Source organism: Cryptococcus neoformans, chromosome 12 (assembly GCF_000149385.1).
Source record: "Cryptococcus neoformans var. neoformans B-3501A chromosome 12, whole genome shotgun sequence".
NCBI classification, from domain to species: Eukaryota; Fungi; Basidiomycota; class Tremellomycetes; order Tremellales; family Cryptococcaceae; genus Cryptococcus; species Cryptococcus deneoformans.
In genome coordinates this window covers 171,585-187,468 of record NC_009188.1, presented here as the reverse complement: position 1 = coordinate 187,468, position 15,884 = coordinate 171,585, and the positions used below count along the sequence as shown (strand labels likewise).

At 50.0% G+C, this 15,884-nt stretch overlaps 4 protein-coding genes and 1 non-coding gene across 5 annotated transcripts; 3 read left to right on the top strand and 2 right to left on the bottom strand.

Moving 5' to 3' along the window:
- Window positions 1–1,098: 1,098 nt before the first annotated feature.
- CNBL0600 (hypothetical protein) lies at window positions 1,099–3,263 on the top strand (the record flags this gene model as incomplete). Its single annotated transcript, XM_767489.1, has 9 exons — window positions 1,099–1,348; window positions 1,388–1,728; window positions 1,787–1,857; window positions 1,907–2,048; window positions 2,108–2,411; window positions 2,475–2,577; window positions 2,639–3,019; window positions 3,083–3,139; window positions 3,197–3,263. 9 exons carry the CDS (start codon window positions 1,099–1,101, stop codon window positions 3,261–3,263), a joined length of 1,716 nt encoding a protein of 571 aa, XP_772582.1.
- Window positions 3,264–3,417: 154 nt separating this feature from the next.
- CNBL0590 (hypothetical protein) lies at window positions 3,418–6,617 on the bottom strand (the record flags this gene model as incomplete). The annotated part of the gene is made up of 14 exons (XM_767488.1): window positions 3,418–3,732; window positions 3,804–4,007; window positions 4,063–4,236; window positions 4,289–4,444; window positions 4,501–4,599; window positions 4,647–4,803; window positions 4,855–5,041; window positions 5,091–5,301; window positions 5,348–5,650; window positions 5,712–5,887; window positions 5,932–6,001; window positions 6,052–6,115; window positions 6,165–6,244; window positions 6,294–6,617. The coding sequence occupies 14 exons, from the start codon at window positions 6,615–6,617 to the stop codon at window positions 3,418–3,420; spliced, it is 2,520 nt and encodes an 839-aa protein (XP_772581.1).
- A 423-nt stretch (window positions 6,618–7,040) lies between these two features.
- On the bottom strand, window positions 7,041–9,557 carry CNBL0580 (hypothetical protein; the record flags this gene model as incomplete). Its single annotated transcript, XM_767487.1, has 12 exons — window positions 7,041–7,229; window positions 7,286–7,423; window positions 7,479–7,541; window positions 7,606–7,768; window positions 7,821–8,294; window positions 8,347–8,469; window positions 8,527–8,559; window positions 8,609–8,674; window positions 8,725–8,787; window positions 8,846–8,995; window positions 9,061–9,466; window positions 9,545–9,557. 12 exons carry the CDS (start codon window positions 9,555–9,557, stop codon window positions 7,041–7,043), a joined length of 1,881 nt encoding a protein of 626 aa, XP_772580.1.
- A 2,082-nt stretch (window positions 9,558–11,639) lies between these two features.
- CNBL0570 (hypothetical protein) lies at window positions 11,640–14,103 on the top strand (the record flags this gene model as incomplete). Its single annotated transcript, XM_767486.1, has 6 exons — window positions 11,640–12,095; window positions 12,165–13,563; window positions 13,626–13,696; window positions 13,751–13,797; window positions 13,854–13,887; window positions 13,951–14,103. The coding sequence occupies 6 exons, from the start codon at window positions 11,640–11,642 to the stop codon at window positions 14,101–14,103; spliced, it is 2,160 nt and encodes a 719-aa protein (XP_772579.1).
- Window positions 14,104–15,735: 1,632 nt separating this feature from the next.
- On the top strand, window positions 15,736–15,844 carry CNBLt030. Its single transcript has 2 exons — window positions 15,736–15,773; window positions 15,802–15,844. It is a non-coding gene; the product is annotated as a tRNA-Leu (tRNA).
- The last annotated feature ends 40 nt before the right edge of the window (window positions 15,845–15,884 follow it).

The following is a 15,884-nucleotide window of genomic DNA, read 5'->3' as shown; positions in this document are numbered from 1 at the left end:
TCCTCGCCCTCGCAGCCACCACCTACACCCCCCGCGCAGGCCCCCCCGCCGACCTCCTCGTCCTCGGCTGCCGCAAAAAGGTCCTCCTCTACGGCGCCCCCGCCCGCCCCTTTGCCCACCCCTGCGAGCTCCCCCTCCCCCACTCCCCCCGCCACATCCTCTTCCCCTCCGCCCCCCCCGCCCTGCCAGAGACCGTCCATCTCCTCTTCACCCCCACCGCCTCCGCCATCCTCCATCTCCACCCCGCATCCCCCTCCGCGCCGCTCTCCCTCTCCGACCTCACCACCGATCCATTCCCCCCCGCTTCCCCCTCCACCGACGACGGGCCCGAAGAGCAGACGCCCGGCGCGCCCGCTTCCGTGGCGTACGGCAAGGGCGCGCTCAGCGGCCTCGGCGGGTATGTAGGCCTCGGCGCGCTCGGGAGACAGCAGGGTCCTGTCGGCACACGCACAGTCGGCGGTGAAGTCTTGCTCGCGCGACAAGGTGCGTTCAAAGCTCAAAACCAAAGCTCAACGCTAACCCGGAACAGACACCGGCGTATTCTACTCCTCCGAGGGCAACTATACCAGACAGCGATCCGTCCACTGGCCATCGCCTCCACACGGCATCGCATTCTCAAACCCATACATCTACTCTATCCTACCTCCCTCTCTCACTCCATCACCCGCGTCGCCGCCCACAACCCACATCCAGATCCACCTCGCACCTACCCTATCCCTCCGCCAGACAGTGGCTATACCCCCTCCCGCTGCAGGAAGCTGGGGCACAGTCTCTTTCTGTGCCGTTTCCTCGCATGCAGAGTCTACGCCCAAACTGCTCATCGCCACCTACCCGACAGACAAATCCCTCCACTCGCAGGGAAGCGCCGTCCACCTCCTCTCGTCCCCACCCCTCCCGTCCGAAGTCGAGCACCTCTTGCTAGACGGCCGCATCGATGACGCCATCGGGCTCGTCGAAGCTGTCGGCGAGGCCGCCTTTGCGACGACGAGCGTCCTGCGGCCCCTGGGACATCCAGATACCCCACCGCCGCCGCCACTCACCCACCTCAAAATCCTTCAAGCTGTCCAACTCTTCGCCCTCGGATCGTACCAAGCCGCCATGGAGGTGTTTGTCCTCTACAACGTCAACCCTGCGCTCGTGCTCTCGCTGTTCCCGGGGAAAAGTATTTCGGAAAAGCTGGGCGTGCGGAAGGAGGGGTGGATGGAGTTGTTTGGTGCGCCGCGGGGCGCGAGCCTGGGTGCGGGCGAGCAAACACAAAGCGTGCACGTAAACGAAGAAAAAGGCGGCGATGCGTCCAGTGTAAAGAGTACAAACACGAGTGTAAAAGCTAGTCAAGGCGATGACGAACGTACGTCCCTCTTTATTACTCCACACTAACCCCCCGCAGCGCCCAAAGCAGCCCTCGAAGCACTCATGTACTTTCTCTCCGACCGCCGCCAAAAGCTAACCGGCGCCATATCCCGGCCCTTCCCCCCCTCCTCCCCGCTCCCCGCCGAATCCTCCCTCCCCGCCTTCTCCTCCCTCCCCGCTCCCGCCCTCCACTCCCTCCCGTCCATCATACCCTTCGCCGAGATGAGCCCGGAAGAACTGGTGAGGATGGCGCAGGTGGTGTACACCGGCTTGATGAGGGTCTACCTCAAAGCGAGGCCGGTGTTGGTAGGCAGTTTGTGTAGGATTGAGAATTGGTGTGATGTCAAAGAGGTCGAGGGGTTGTTGAAGGAGGAAAGGGTAGGTCCAATCCCACTCCCCCCCGACGGGGTGATGGCTGATTAAGTGGGTGATGCAGAAATTCAGCGATTTGATAGATCTTTATCAAGGGAAGAAGATGCATAGAAAAGCGTTGACGATGCTGCGCGAGTAAGTTTTTCCCCTCCCTCCATGAACACCCCGCTCATACGCACGGCAGACTGGCAAAGGAAGAAGACGATAAACTAGATCGCTACCCGCCCACCATCTCGTACCTACACAAACTCGGAGCAGCCGATCTGGATCTTATTCTAGAATCCTCGAAATGGATACTGGAAGAGGATCCGGGAATGGGTCTCACCGTACGTCTTGCTCTTCTCTTTCCTCTTTACACCAAACAAAACCTGACTACAAACAACAGATATTCACAGCGGATGAACCCGAGATTGAATCCCTCCCCCGGGACAGGATCACATCCTTCCTCTCCTCCATCGACCGAGGAGCCTGTGAGGGTTATTTGGAATATATCATCTGGACCCTAGGCGAAAAGGGGGGCGAGTTTCATGATACGCTTGCAGAGCTTTACATGGTTGATTCGCGAGTCAAAGTTGAGTCCGGAGCCGAAGCCGGGGCGCGAGCCGGGGCGTACGATAAGCTGTTGGCGTTCTTGAACGATTCGACTCATTATAGACCGTATCGGGTGATGAACAAGCTCTCTGGCAAAGGTACGTTCTCCCTTTCTTTTCTTTTTTTAATGGTAGATGGTTAACGTGATTGCCGGGGAACAGAGATGCCAGAGGCAAGAGCAATTCTTTTAGGAAGGATGGGCAAGCATGAAGAAGCGCTCAAGATTTACGTGTACCGTTTACAAGACTATGCCGCTGCTGAATCGTGCGTAAACTCTTCCCTAGCACTCTCGACACTAGCGTCGACGCTGACGGATAAACAACAGATACTGCGTTAAAGCTTACCAATCAACAAACAACGTCTTCCTCCTCCTTCTCCAACTCTATCTCCGTCCTCCACCCCCTTTATCGCCATCCCCCAAACCCACACCCAAATCCACGCCCGCCTCCACCCACCTACCACCTGCTCTCTCCCTCATCTCCAAACACTCCACCTCCCTCCCCCCCTCCTCCGTCCTCGACCTCCTCCCCCCACTCGTCTCCATCGCCGACATCCACCCATTCTTCATAAAGACCCTACGGGAGGAACACCGACGTAAGCTCGAGGGAAGGGTGATGAGGCAGCTCGGCAAGGGGAGGAAAGACGAGGTGGAGGAAATGTTGATGGGGTTGGAAGTCAAGAGGGTGAGAGTGACGGATCAGAGAATGTGAGTATGCTCAGTTTGCATCGGATCGTCGAGTGGGTTTTAAACTAAAAACACTAAAAATAGATGTCCGCAATGCCACAAGAGACTGGGCATGTCTGCCATTGCAGTGCACGCGCCAAGGTAAGTCAAGTCACAAGAGAGAGAAAAAACCGCCGGGCTGACAGAGCATGAATGTAGAGGCGAAGTGACGCATCTCCATTGCAAGGACAGGTTTAGTGCAAAGCTGGCTGCTTCCAGAGAATAGTAGCTCTTTTCAATCCTATAATTGTAATACCCAGCATCCACTTGCTACTAAATGTCTTTTTCTCCAAGCGTCGAAATGTACAAATATATCTAGCCCGGGACAATGCATCACAATGCTATGCTATAACTGATGAAAACATTCAAAAAACCACAATCTATTGATCCCCACCTGTCATGCACGTACAGAACGACCTCTCTTCGCTCCCTTCAACCTGTACAACAAGTTCCGTCAAACCTTTTATCCGCTTCTTCAAAACTTTTTCCACCCTCCCCACCACTTTTTCAGAGTTGGCATAAATCGCGTCACCCTTGCGAGGCCGCGAACTGCTTGGAGGTGTGGATAATCGGGTAGGATCAAAAGAAGAGGGAGAAGGGGCCAGTTGGATGTGGATCGAACCGACGAGTTCTCCCTCACATCGAGGCCAGAAGCGAGGGGCAGCATAACTCGCTAGGCCGTCCACGGACGACAGCTTTGGACAGAGATTGTCAACTTGGTACCTCCCCTCCCTTTGATATCACAACCCATCGCAAAGGGACTCACCTCGGTCAGTGCGCTCCGGATTTCACTTTCCTTCTCTTCCCCAACGTCCAAGCACAAGATCCTGCCGGAATCAACGACTAGCGGGATTACACTCGCCATGATGAGGGCAGCAATAAATAAACTGGCGATAGGGTCGAAGCCTGTCCAGCCTGTAAATCGGATGAGGATAGTTGAGATGATGACGCCTACACTACCGAGTGTATCCTACAGTTTGTATTAGACCTTGGCTCGCTTTTTAACATTCCTCGAAAGGACTTACGGCTAAAACATGCAAAAATACGCCCCGCATGTTATGGCTATGGGCATGATCATGCCCGCGGTCATGATCATGACCGTGACCATGAGCGTGTGCGTGGTCATAGTCGTCTTCGTGGGCATGGGCATCGTTGTGAGTGGAAGATTCGAGGGTCAATTTATGGTGATTGTGAGAATGCTGAATGAATAGCGGATGAGTACTGCGATTGTTGATATAATGGCCGACTTACTGAATGCTTTTCACCGTCGTGCGAACAATGCTCATCATGGTTATGCCCATTATTCGTCTTCTGCGGGGTTGTTGCGCTTGGACCAGAATCCTTGAGCTGACCAGAGGATTTGCGTTTTTGCAGTTTGGATGCCGGACGAGGACTGACTTTTGACGACTACAGTTACCGTCAGAAAACACGATAGGGAATTTGCAAGAGGGAAAGAAACGTACGGCGCTAGGTTTGTGGTGATGGTCATGACTGTGAAGATCAAGATGATGATCTTCATATTTATGAGCGTCATTTTGGGATACTCCCTGTTTGTGTACCTCCTAAGCTTTAGTCAGTAGGAGATATCTCGGTTTCACCTAAAACTCACTACTTTGGGTGCAGCGTGTACTTGGGCATGATCATGTCCGTGACTATGTCCATGATGATGATGCCCTCCGGTAGCCCACATTCCCCACAAATTGATGGCCAACCCTATCCCCGAAACGAGCAGTAATTGGTGAGTCTCCATTTCCGGCGGGTTGTACCTAGTATTCTCTCTATTAGTCCTAGTTTAGTTGATGAAGAATAGTACGTACACTCGCTGGATGGCTTCAAATATGATGAAAACTGAAATGAGAATAAGAAAACACCCATTTGCAAATCCGCTGAGGGTTTCGACACGGGAATAACCAAAGGTGTATCGCCCATCGGGTTTCCACATCGCTGCCACAGAGGCCCACAATCCTACGCCCAAACCGAGACAGTCAAACAGCATATGAATGGCTATTCACGAATCAGCTTTGATAATAATCAGATCTTGAAGCCGACTTACCGTCAGAGATGAGGCCCAAGGAATTGGTAAATACTCCATAGCCCATCTGCACGCCCATATAGGCCAAGTTGAGAAGAAGAAAGTAGAATATGCGCGATGAAGTTGGAGTGCTGATGATTGTCTGAAAATGAGGCCGCCATCTGGAGGGTACAAGTGAGAGAAAAGACCATGAATGATTGGCAGTGGAGAGATTATGATTGGAAAACGTCCACTTGAAAGTCATCAGCTGGTATCCAATTGCTCAAGGAATAACATACCGAGGGCGCGAGTTCGGGTTGTGCTTTAAATATTGACTCTGCCCAGATGCTGAACACCGAAATAGGCAAAAGGATAACCACATCTACAGTGGTGGGTATAGGATGTAAAGCGAAGAACTGAAGAATAGGAATACAAGTCAAGAAGGTCGCCTTGTCGCGCCATGTTTTGAGTCGAAGACCGGCGCTGGAAGGGGAGTTTTGACCAAACGACAGCGGAATATTGCTGACGAGGAAGGCAGCGACGAAGGAACCGAAGCGTTGTGAGGCAGTCGATGATACAGGAACAGGTATGGGTATGAACCCCTAAAGACAAATTGTCAGCCCAAGATTATCATTAGTCAGTAATTAACTAAGACCAACACACCATGAAGTAGAGCGCTATAACTGATACAGTAGCAACCAAAGCAGATAAAATGGTCCTATACAAGCTGTGCCTTCCATCTATGGTCTCTCTACTGCCAGCTGTCTTGGGTTCGAGGAAACGACCCTGGATGACATATGTGGTTAATGCGAACACCAAGATGGCAATGACTGCTTGAACTGCAGTAACATGAGCTTATTGATCTTTGTTTATTCGAACGTACAGTCTTTTAGCAAAAGCTGTTGGGCAAAAGCATAGCCAGAGGCTAGTATCAGAGGTAGTAAAGGTCCAAACTGAGTACTGATTAGTCTTTTATGTCTTTCCAGCTGCCTCGTCTACGTACTGATCGGATAGTTGTGGGCTGCGCTGTTGCGAGCAAGCTACCGGTCATACCTATTATAGAAGTCCTGCATAACCTAATAAGCAAAGGATTGCAAGGACGATCTCGGGACTTACTTGAAGGGTCCTAAGGAACCCAGAGACATGAAGAATGCCAGTGACTGAAGCACATAATTGAAACTCGAGAGTATGTAATCCTATGCCATCAATGAGATTTGCTATATAGCACTGTTTTCATCAACTCACCTTCACTCCTATTCCATTGCTGGTTGCATCTAACCGAAAGGCCTTTCGTCTTCTTCCATCCCACACTTGCTTTCCTTCAACAAACACTCTCGAGGCCCAGTATGCCAGGACTAGCCACCCGGCACCCCCTCCCTCTCCTCCATGGTTATCGATAACCCATGTTTTGCTAGCAGTTATCGCCAATGCCCCGATGAACAGTCTTAAGAATGAATTTTGCCGACTCTGGTATCGTCGGGGTTTGGCTGCCGACCCGGCCGAAAAGGACTGGCGGGAAGAAGGAAAATGGGATCGGCGGTTGGAAGTGGGCGTGGTGGGTGGCTGCATTGTACGAGCCTAGGCTAGCAGCGGCTGGTGATATGGAAAGCCGGAAAGTATAAACTGTAGAGACCAAGAGTAATACAAACTATGATAGTTGGTCGAAGTCGATCTTTGCGTGACCTCGCGCGCTACCTCGACGCGTTGATCCCGAGCGCGTTCGCGACGGAACGGACCCATGATTAATAATTACCTCGTAACAGGCAGTCCATCTTGAATACTGGCTTCGTTGCTTGGAACATCAGCATGTTATGAAGCATATGACCCCTGTCCATGATAATTACTCTACTGACTAAGATGCATAAATGCTCGAGTTGGGCTACAATACAAATATACTTAGGGACAGTCAGTCGCCTTATTCCTCAACTCCGACACATGGCCCGCGCCGGGGGCCAGATATAAGCTGAGGCTCAAACTCTAACGTTGACACCATTATATCTCACCAAATCGCTCATATCTCCCTTCCCAAGCTACACCGTCGTTCACCACCCTCTCCCACTCATCAAGATACTCCTCGTCCCACTTCTTGTCCGCCTCAAACTGGTCCGCTGTCTTGAGAATGTGTTGACTTGGATCATGAGAGTGCGAAGAATGTTGCAGAAGGGATTCAGGTAAGTAGTCCTATATAGAAAACGAGTCAGGGACGAGGGTCAACGTAATTAGCCTGACGGACTCACATTATGAACTGGATGACCATAATCTGGGTTGTACGCATATTTCTTCCCGTAACCCAACTTCTTCATGAGCTGGGTAGGAGCGTTGCGGATTTGTAAAGGAACGCCAGGTAAAGGCGGCATAGTTGCCAGCTGTTCTGCCTATAACAAGGTCGTGAGCAAAATGTGTATCCATGAATTTCCCTCTATGACCTACTGCGGCATAAGCCTTATAGGATCTTGTTGACTTGGGAGCTTCAGCCAGATATGCGACGCAATGCTGGCAACCATCCTATCAGTATGCCAAGCGTACAATACCGAGGAAAAGTGCTTTATGAATTTACGGCAAGATTAATTCGACATTCGGGCAAACCGATCGTTTGACAAGCCTGATATGTAGCCATAGCCAGTGGCAGCGCATGGTTATCTGCCAGGCCTACGTCCTCACTCGCCACTACGATTAACCTTCTGGCTATGTATAAGGGATCTTCCCCGCCGGTAATCATCCTAAAGGATTGTTAGCCACGGAAACCACACAGAAATATGACCTTGAACATACCTAGCCAGCCAGTACATTGCTGCACTTCCGTCCGATCCTCTCAAGCATTTGTGCAGCGCCGAAATCATATCATATCTCTCTTCTCCCGTCCTATTATACCCTTTCTGCAATCCTCGCCTCACAGCATCCATAATCTCCTCGTCTCTCTTCTTCTTCTGATAGCCCTCCTCCGCTTCCTCAACCGCCGCATCGAACTCGTCTTTTTGCCCCTCTTTTTCCATTTTTTCACCACTGGCGGAATTGACCCGTTGTGCTTTTTCCGCGCTGGCAGTCTCGTCCATTGTTTGACACGTGCGCAGAGCGAGCTCGAGACCGTTAAGTGCTTGACGGGCATCACCATCTGCAACATCCGCAAGGAAAGGGATGAGCCCTGATGGGAGATAAGGGATGGGTTCGGATTCAGAGATGGTTTGCACGGCATTGCGTAGAATAATTTGAAGGGATTCAGGAGAATGGGCGTGTAATGTAAACACTCTGACAGAGATCAGGCTTCATGACTAACGAAAGGTATGAACGGTCAACTCACTGGCATCTACTAAGCAAAGCACCGTTGACCTTGAATGAAGGGTTTTCGGTGGTAGCCCCTATAAGCTGTATCCAACCTTTTTCAACGTAAGGTAGTAGCAGATCTTGCTGGGCACGGTTAAATCTATTTGTAAGACCAACTATCAACCTTGGTCTTGAGAAGATGAGGCCAGTTGCTTACCGATGTATCTCATCGATCATTAGAACAGTCCGTCTGCGACACGATCAGTTGGAGTCACTACAACAACAGACAGAAGGCTTACCTTCCAGTCATCTGCAGTCCATTTTTAGCCTTTTCAAAAACTTGCCGAACGTCTTGAGTACCCGAACTAGGCAAGTTCGATCAGACACACGCTAACACAATGGCAATACCGCGCACCTTGTCGCGGAAAGTTCTTTGAAGTCTGCTCCAGAAGACTTTGCAATCAGCCTGGCCAACGTTCTATTTAACGTATAACGTCGTTGAGCACGTGTACCTTATCTTAAAGTATGATGCTTACGTTTTCCCACACCCTGGTGGTCCCCATAGTATACAGCTCCCCACCAGCTTGCTTGCTTCAATTTGGACCCGTAACAGACTTCCTAAACCGACTATATCTGACTGTCCGATATACTGTGATATCTCTGAAGGTCTTGATCGTTCCGCCAAGCTACAGTTTATGTAAGCTACGCTCTCTCTCCCTTTCTCCTCTCTGTGAGATTACCAAAGGCTCACGGTTGAGCAGCAGCTAAGGGATTCACCCGCCGCTGCTTCGCCCCCTTACCCCCTCCAAATCCATCACCACCAATCACTTTTGTTTCCTTCCCCTCCGCTTTCCTCTTCGTAACAGCTCCTTGCGTTTGAAAAACTGGCGCTATATTCTTCTTCCCGTCAGCCCCCACAGATGCCCTCCGCTCATCTAAGTTCGCTTGGCTAGCTCTCGCTCTTTGACTGCTCCCGGGATGGGTCGATGGAGAGGTTTGGGAGGTTGATGGTTGGGTCTTCGGATGTAGTGAGCTCGTGAAATCGAATACTTGTTGTGGAGTAGATAATTCAGCTGGGGGAGCGCCTTTGCATTTGAGGTCGAGATGGAGGTTGATGTCGCCCTCGGGTACCGAGATGTTACAGATAGGGCAGTTAACTAGATTGGACCGAAAGATGTAAGCTCTCAGTACCGCGACATTTCGTGAGACATGTATTCGGCGAAGTGGCGACCGACCTTTATTGGACATCGCCGGTATGTTTGGTCAGCACTCAAAATATTTTTTTCTTACTATTCAAGCTACTATTTAAATGGAGTGACTGATTTTCCAAAGCAAAAGACTGAAACTTACGGCGACCAACGAAGAATGGACGAGACTTATGCGGAACGCGTTCGTTATGAGACGCGTCGGGCTACTAATGTTAACGAACGTAGGAGGTGGGGTCACGCATATCAATCACTGCATTAACACGTCGCTGGACGAGGTCTTCGAATTTCACGAGTACTATATTCTAATATTTTAATGGGCAAGAAAATCACAAAATTAGCCCCGCACTGAACCCAGCTGCTTCTATTCTATATCGGAAAGCATTAAGAGGCTATGGTTCAGGGAAAGAATGTGTTTGAGCGAGTTCAGAAAGCGTTCAATTCGCATTCGCTTCACCGACGATGCAAGATCTTCAAAACCTTTAGTAACCTTCATCAGCCATCACTAGCCTTCATTGATCTTCAGCACTTGTCCTGATCTCTGAATCTTCTCATCGTCCACGTCGAGACGATGCATGATTATGTAGAAAAAAGGCAGTGTGTAAAACTACCCAGTAACATGGGACGGCCTGGTGGAAGACGGCCTTCGGCGGGTGGGTCTTTGATGACGCGAATGGACCTTGGAAACCGGATCATCCTGTTTTATTATTTGGGTGGACCTTCGAAGAGACCTTGGTTGGGGATCTTCAGATGGACCTCTGAATAGCCAGATGGAACCTTTAGATGGGTCTTTGGTTGTCCCGATCTATGTATGTTTACCATGATTTCCCTGGCTTTGTACTACGATCACTATCAGCGGTTTAAATAACCTCGGTCTCAGCCGAAATATTTATGCAGCGAGGGTATATAACTACTACTTATCCTTGTTTCCGTCGGCCTCATCACCACAAAGTGAAGTTGTGAAACCACCAGGACTTCTTCTCACGGTCGCGAACTTTGTTGATCTGTTCCCGACGACGATGAAAGGATAAACACCGCGAGAAGCATAATACAGTGCTAGTAATACGTAGAGCGATGGTTTGGCTTCACAACAACATCCATTCACTACTGACCATTGCTGAACTTGATTCGTTTGCTAACCTTTGTGGACCTTTTGACAGCCTGAAAAGGAATGTGACAACCCTAATGAACCTTCAGTGCCTAGTGATGTCGATTTATGCACGTTCACTCTTACTGTCCCACCAACAACATGGTCGACGCTAGAGTTGGAGAAAGAAGGGAGGGAAAGACCCAGATTATGGAATTCGCTTGGTTACACCAAGTGGTACGATGATAAACGATAGGTAGTTAGAGGTATATGTAACCTCTTCTTTGCTTTCGTCGGCCGAGTTGTCTCAGATTTCCACGTACCGGTCTACGGTAAAGCTACTACTTTTCGATCCTTCTACGTACCAGATCTCTATCAAATAGCTGATATTATACGGCAGCCGCCCTCTCAAGCAAATCCCTCGACATTGTCTTGCAAGAGCCCTTGGATGATTATAGACAGTGAGAATGGAGAGTATGTCGTGGGCAACGGTATTTTGAGAATGGCCCTTCCTATTTATTGTTTTGCTGGATGTAGGAAGATGGAAAATGGTGCATGCTGACTGGCCGGTCCTCGATCATTCCGTTCAATCATGATTGATTCGTGATCTCGGCCAAGGCCGCTTGAAAGGAACAGACAAGTACGTAATGTGAGATTGGCGCCGGCAGTTGAGCTGGCTGACCGCACGGGTCTGCATTGGTTGTGTTTTTTGGTGGGTGAATGAATTACAGTGCAGAGGCAGGGCATCAGAGAAAGCCCACGTTCAAAATCTCCCGTCCCCTTTTTCTCCCTCAGACCCTCCTACACGCCTACAGGGTGAGCTTCTGCGTAACTGACCGCCAGTTCCGAACAGAGTGGCCCCAAATCTTCCCAATATCTCTAGCGGACGCCCAATCCGGCACGAAGCACCGGCAACGGCGAAGAAACGCTTTTTTTTCTTTGCATCATTGACCAAACTCCGTCCGAATACAATCCTAGTTCTATCTCTGTCACTTTATTCTGATTCAAAAAAACTCCTTTCAAAAGCTGGTTTACAACATGTACCAGCAACAGACCATGGCCAGCCACCCATTCTTCAGCCACAACAATCCTTGGGCCCGTTCTGCCATTTGCTGTGATCAGCACCACGGCGAATCGACTTCGGCCGCTATGGCACGTCTTGCTGGCAACATTCCCTTTTCTCATGATGAAAATTTACACGACCACCATCTCGGATACCACGACTCGTCTGGATGCACTTCGGATTGCCCTCTCGACACCTACTGCTGCAGTGGAGATTACTGCTGCGACAAGCATGGTTCTTGCTCCAGTGGAGATGAGTGTTGCGACGACCCACGTTGTGAAGAAGCGCACAGACCGGATAGTCGTGCCAGTCATCAAAGCCATCACAACCGTTCTAAACCCGAGCAAAGCCGTAACCATAACCACCAGCAGCCTATGAGTCTGGAAGAATGGGCTGGAACCCAGGAAGGGTGTAACGCCATACAACAGCTGGTAAGTTGGCCTACAATTACATGTTTCTACCTTTGTCAGCTTCCCTGTCATTAGCTAATACTTCCAAAGATTGAATGCTGTAACCAGCCAGACTGCCATATACCGGTCTGCCCTACGGACAATTCTGAAGTCCATCCACTGCCGGCAGACCCCTTGTCAGCCCTATTTGCATCACTAGATGCACAGCAGCAGCCTCAACCTATCTCCACTGCCCAGCAGCCTATGGCGCCGGTAAGCTCCGTTGAGGCTTCTCACACTTGCCACTGGGGTAATTGCCACCTCGTTTTTGGCTCAATGCCCGACCTTTTGGCACATGTGGCGGCAGATCACCTTAACGCAGCGGGTACGGCGCATCAGTCCGATCAACTTCTGCAGCAAGCCCAGTCTGCCCAGTCTGCCCAGTCTGCCCAGTCTACCCCGTTAGCACTGCTTACTGAGCGCGCGCTGTCTAGTATTAGTACGAATACGACTGGTTTACAGAGTCATTTGCCGACTAATTCTTCGCTTCAAGCCACATCTTTGGCCGTCAATGACGCCCTGCTATCTTGCATGTGGGATGACTGCTTTCCTGTCCCCGAGGTGCCTGCTGCTTCATCAACGTCTCACAGCACGTTCCATCATTACAACTCTGATAACTGCCAGGCTCCTCATAATCACCAGCACGACCATTCTTACGCTGCTGGAGAGCCCTTTAACCCTGGGACGATGCTACGACATGTTCTGGAAGAGCATTTGGGTATTCCCCCTGATATCATTGGCTGGCCGAATGAGGCTGAGCTTCAAGCTCAAGCACAGGCGATCCTTGAGAAGCACCATCATCATCACCATATCGACCCTCGCGAGGCCTTAGTGAACCACTCTGAGAACTGCAATCATGTGCATCCTCACCCTCACTCTCATTCTCATGGGAACAGTGCCGGCACCGGTGCCAATGACTCACATCCTCATGGCCATGCTCTCGCTCACTCTCAGTTCCATCCCAATCTTCATCCTCATCCTCATTCTCTTCCTCATGAGCGCTCGTATGCTCATTCTCATTCCCTCTCTCATTCACGTCCTCTCTCGCACGAACCTCTTCCTACGCCCCCCTCCACGGTCAAGACCGAAGCCTGCACCTCCCCTGCCGCTTCCAACGATTCCGTCGCCAGCACAGTCCTCACTGCATCCCAATCCTCTAAAGATCTGATCTGTCTCTGGCCCGGGTGCACCATCCACACTCCTTTTGCTTCCACTGCTTCTCTCATGGATCATCTGTCCGAAATGCACATCCCGAAAGGTAAAGATTGTTATACATGCCATTGGGGTGGGTGCGGTGGTGAAGAAGGGAGGGTGTTTAAGAGTAGGCAAAAGGTGTTGAGGCATTTGCAGAGCCATATAGGACACAAACCGTTCGTTTGTGGGGTGTGTAATCAGGCGTTCTCGGAAGCGGCGCCTTTGACGGCGCATATGAGGAGACATGCGCAAGAAAGTCAGTTAGATCGCGTATTCCATTTTTTTCTTTTTTTTGGAATGCTGATAGTGGTTTGTAAGAACCTTTCAAGTGCGAACATCCAGGATGTGGCAAATCGTTTGCAATCTCTTCGTCTTTAACAATCCACATGGTAAGATTTGACCTGCTATAAGCATCAGAGCAATGGCTAATTTTTAATCAACAGCGCACACATAACGGTGAAAAGCCATTTGTCTGCCCGTATTGTCAGAAGTAAGTCCGCTTCTTTTAGGAACAGTCGATATATGGATTCTAACGCAACGCTACAGGGGGTTTGTAGAAGCGTCCAACTTGACCAAACACGTAAGTCATTCCTCCCCAAAAAAAACCCCGAAAATGAAACCCATTGACAAAACTTCGAACCAGATCCGAACGCATACGGGCGAACGGCCATTTGCGTGCTCTCATCCTGGATGCGGCAAGAAATTCTCGCGTCCTGATCAGCTGAAGAGGCACATGACTATTCATAACAAGCCACCTGGGGAGAAAAGGCGAGGAAGTGGTGTCCCTGCGAAGTAAAAGTCTTTTCGTTTCACGCCAAGTGTAATGAAACTGAAAAAAGCGCTCGAGGTCGGTGCATAAGCAAAAGTGTGAAACGGTCGAGAATCGAGACTTTTTGTGCAATCTGTATTTGTACCATGATGTTGGTGTACGGCACTCCTTGAAAACTACTACGTGAAAATTGTCTGCAGAGTATTATAAAAAATGGACAACTGCATTATTTAACAGCACATGATGCTGAAGTGGTATTTTCGTTGCCGTTTATTGACTTCCGCCTCTGACTCTGACCTCCCGAGGGCCACTTCTGATCCGGTTTCTTCTCCCCTTCTCTTTTCCTCTCCTCTTTCACTTTTCCTTTGCTAATCTCTATAAACCCAGTTTCTCCGTTCTCTCCGCCTCTCGTCTTCTTCTCTCCTTCTGTTAAACCTTTCCTCCTCTTCATTCCTCAGTCATCATCATAGCTATCTCCTGTCTTTTGTTTAATCGTGCTGGTGCTTTACCCACTTGGCCCTCACAACACACACCTTCACGTTAACCTCCACCCTCCACCTCGAAAACAAGTCACTGGGTTGCAGGGTAATGGCTTGACTTTCAAAGATTGCTGTGCGGGCAAGGGAATCAGACAAACTAAGGGTGGTCAGGAAGAGTATATATTAATTGAGGTTGACTCAATGGGAGCAGCTTGTCAAGAGGGTCATGTCAGTCAGCGTAGCTGCCCGGCGCTCAACTCGGATGATGTAGGACTCGACGAATGAAAGTGAAGGATTCACCCCTAGCAGAGCTGGATGGAGGAATTGCCAGCCTGAAGGAACAGAAGCTGGATTTAGAGGGAGGAATAGCCAGGGCCTGAAAGAGCAGGAGCTGGACTAAAGGCTGGTTGAGGCGACTTAAAAGAAAGAGTGCTCGGAGGCAAGATAGTGAGAAGGGACAACAGGATTGATTTCCTGGGGAACTATGAAACTACGAAAAGCTACTTTCTTATGTACCATCATCAAATCGATCCTTTCCTCCTTCTGCTTATTACTCATCTCTCTCGGAATAAAGATGTCGCTAACTTGTGAAAGGGGTGGGGTGGTCAGACCGGAGGGAAGTGAACATTGGCCAAGTGTTGGGAAAGAAAAGGAGAGGGTGCTGACCAGGCGAAAAGAAGGAAGAGACAAGGCCGAATGAAGCTGAAGGATATTTTGTTGGTTTTCGTTGTTGCAAGAGTCGGGCGGTAAGCCGCGGTTGTCTGAGGTGCAAATCTGTTTGGTTACACCGGGGACAAGGGTGGAATGGAAGCCCGTTGCCCGGATGTTGACGCCGGAGAGTGCGATTCTTGCTTAATATCGTGACACAACTACTATATACTATTAGGACGGAGGTTGTTTCGGCGACGGGAAAGGAGGTGAAGCGTAATAGTACCACATCAACACACAGTCTGTAGAAAAGCAGATTGAAATTTATGTAAAAGAACAGCCGAAGGAATAGATTATCACAATTCGCTTGTCAACGTCTCTCCATCCATATGTCTATCATCAACAAACGGTTCGTTGTACGGTACGTGTATCACTGCAGACGGTCGCCAACTGCGTGCGTGAACGAAACCGCCAAAGTTGCCGAGAGAGTCCACACGAGGTGACATGGTATGATTATTTTACGTAATTCGTTGGACAGATGCCCGAGCGGTTAAGGGGACGGTCTCAAGTGGAATACACTTTCCCTGATAAGGGTTGAAATCCGTTGCGTAAGCGCGTGAGTTCGAATCTCACTCTGTTCATTTATTTTTTTTACCTTTGACTGCTACTTCGGCGCCCTTA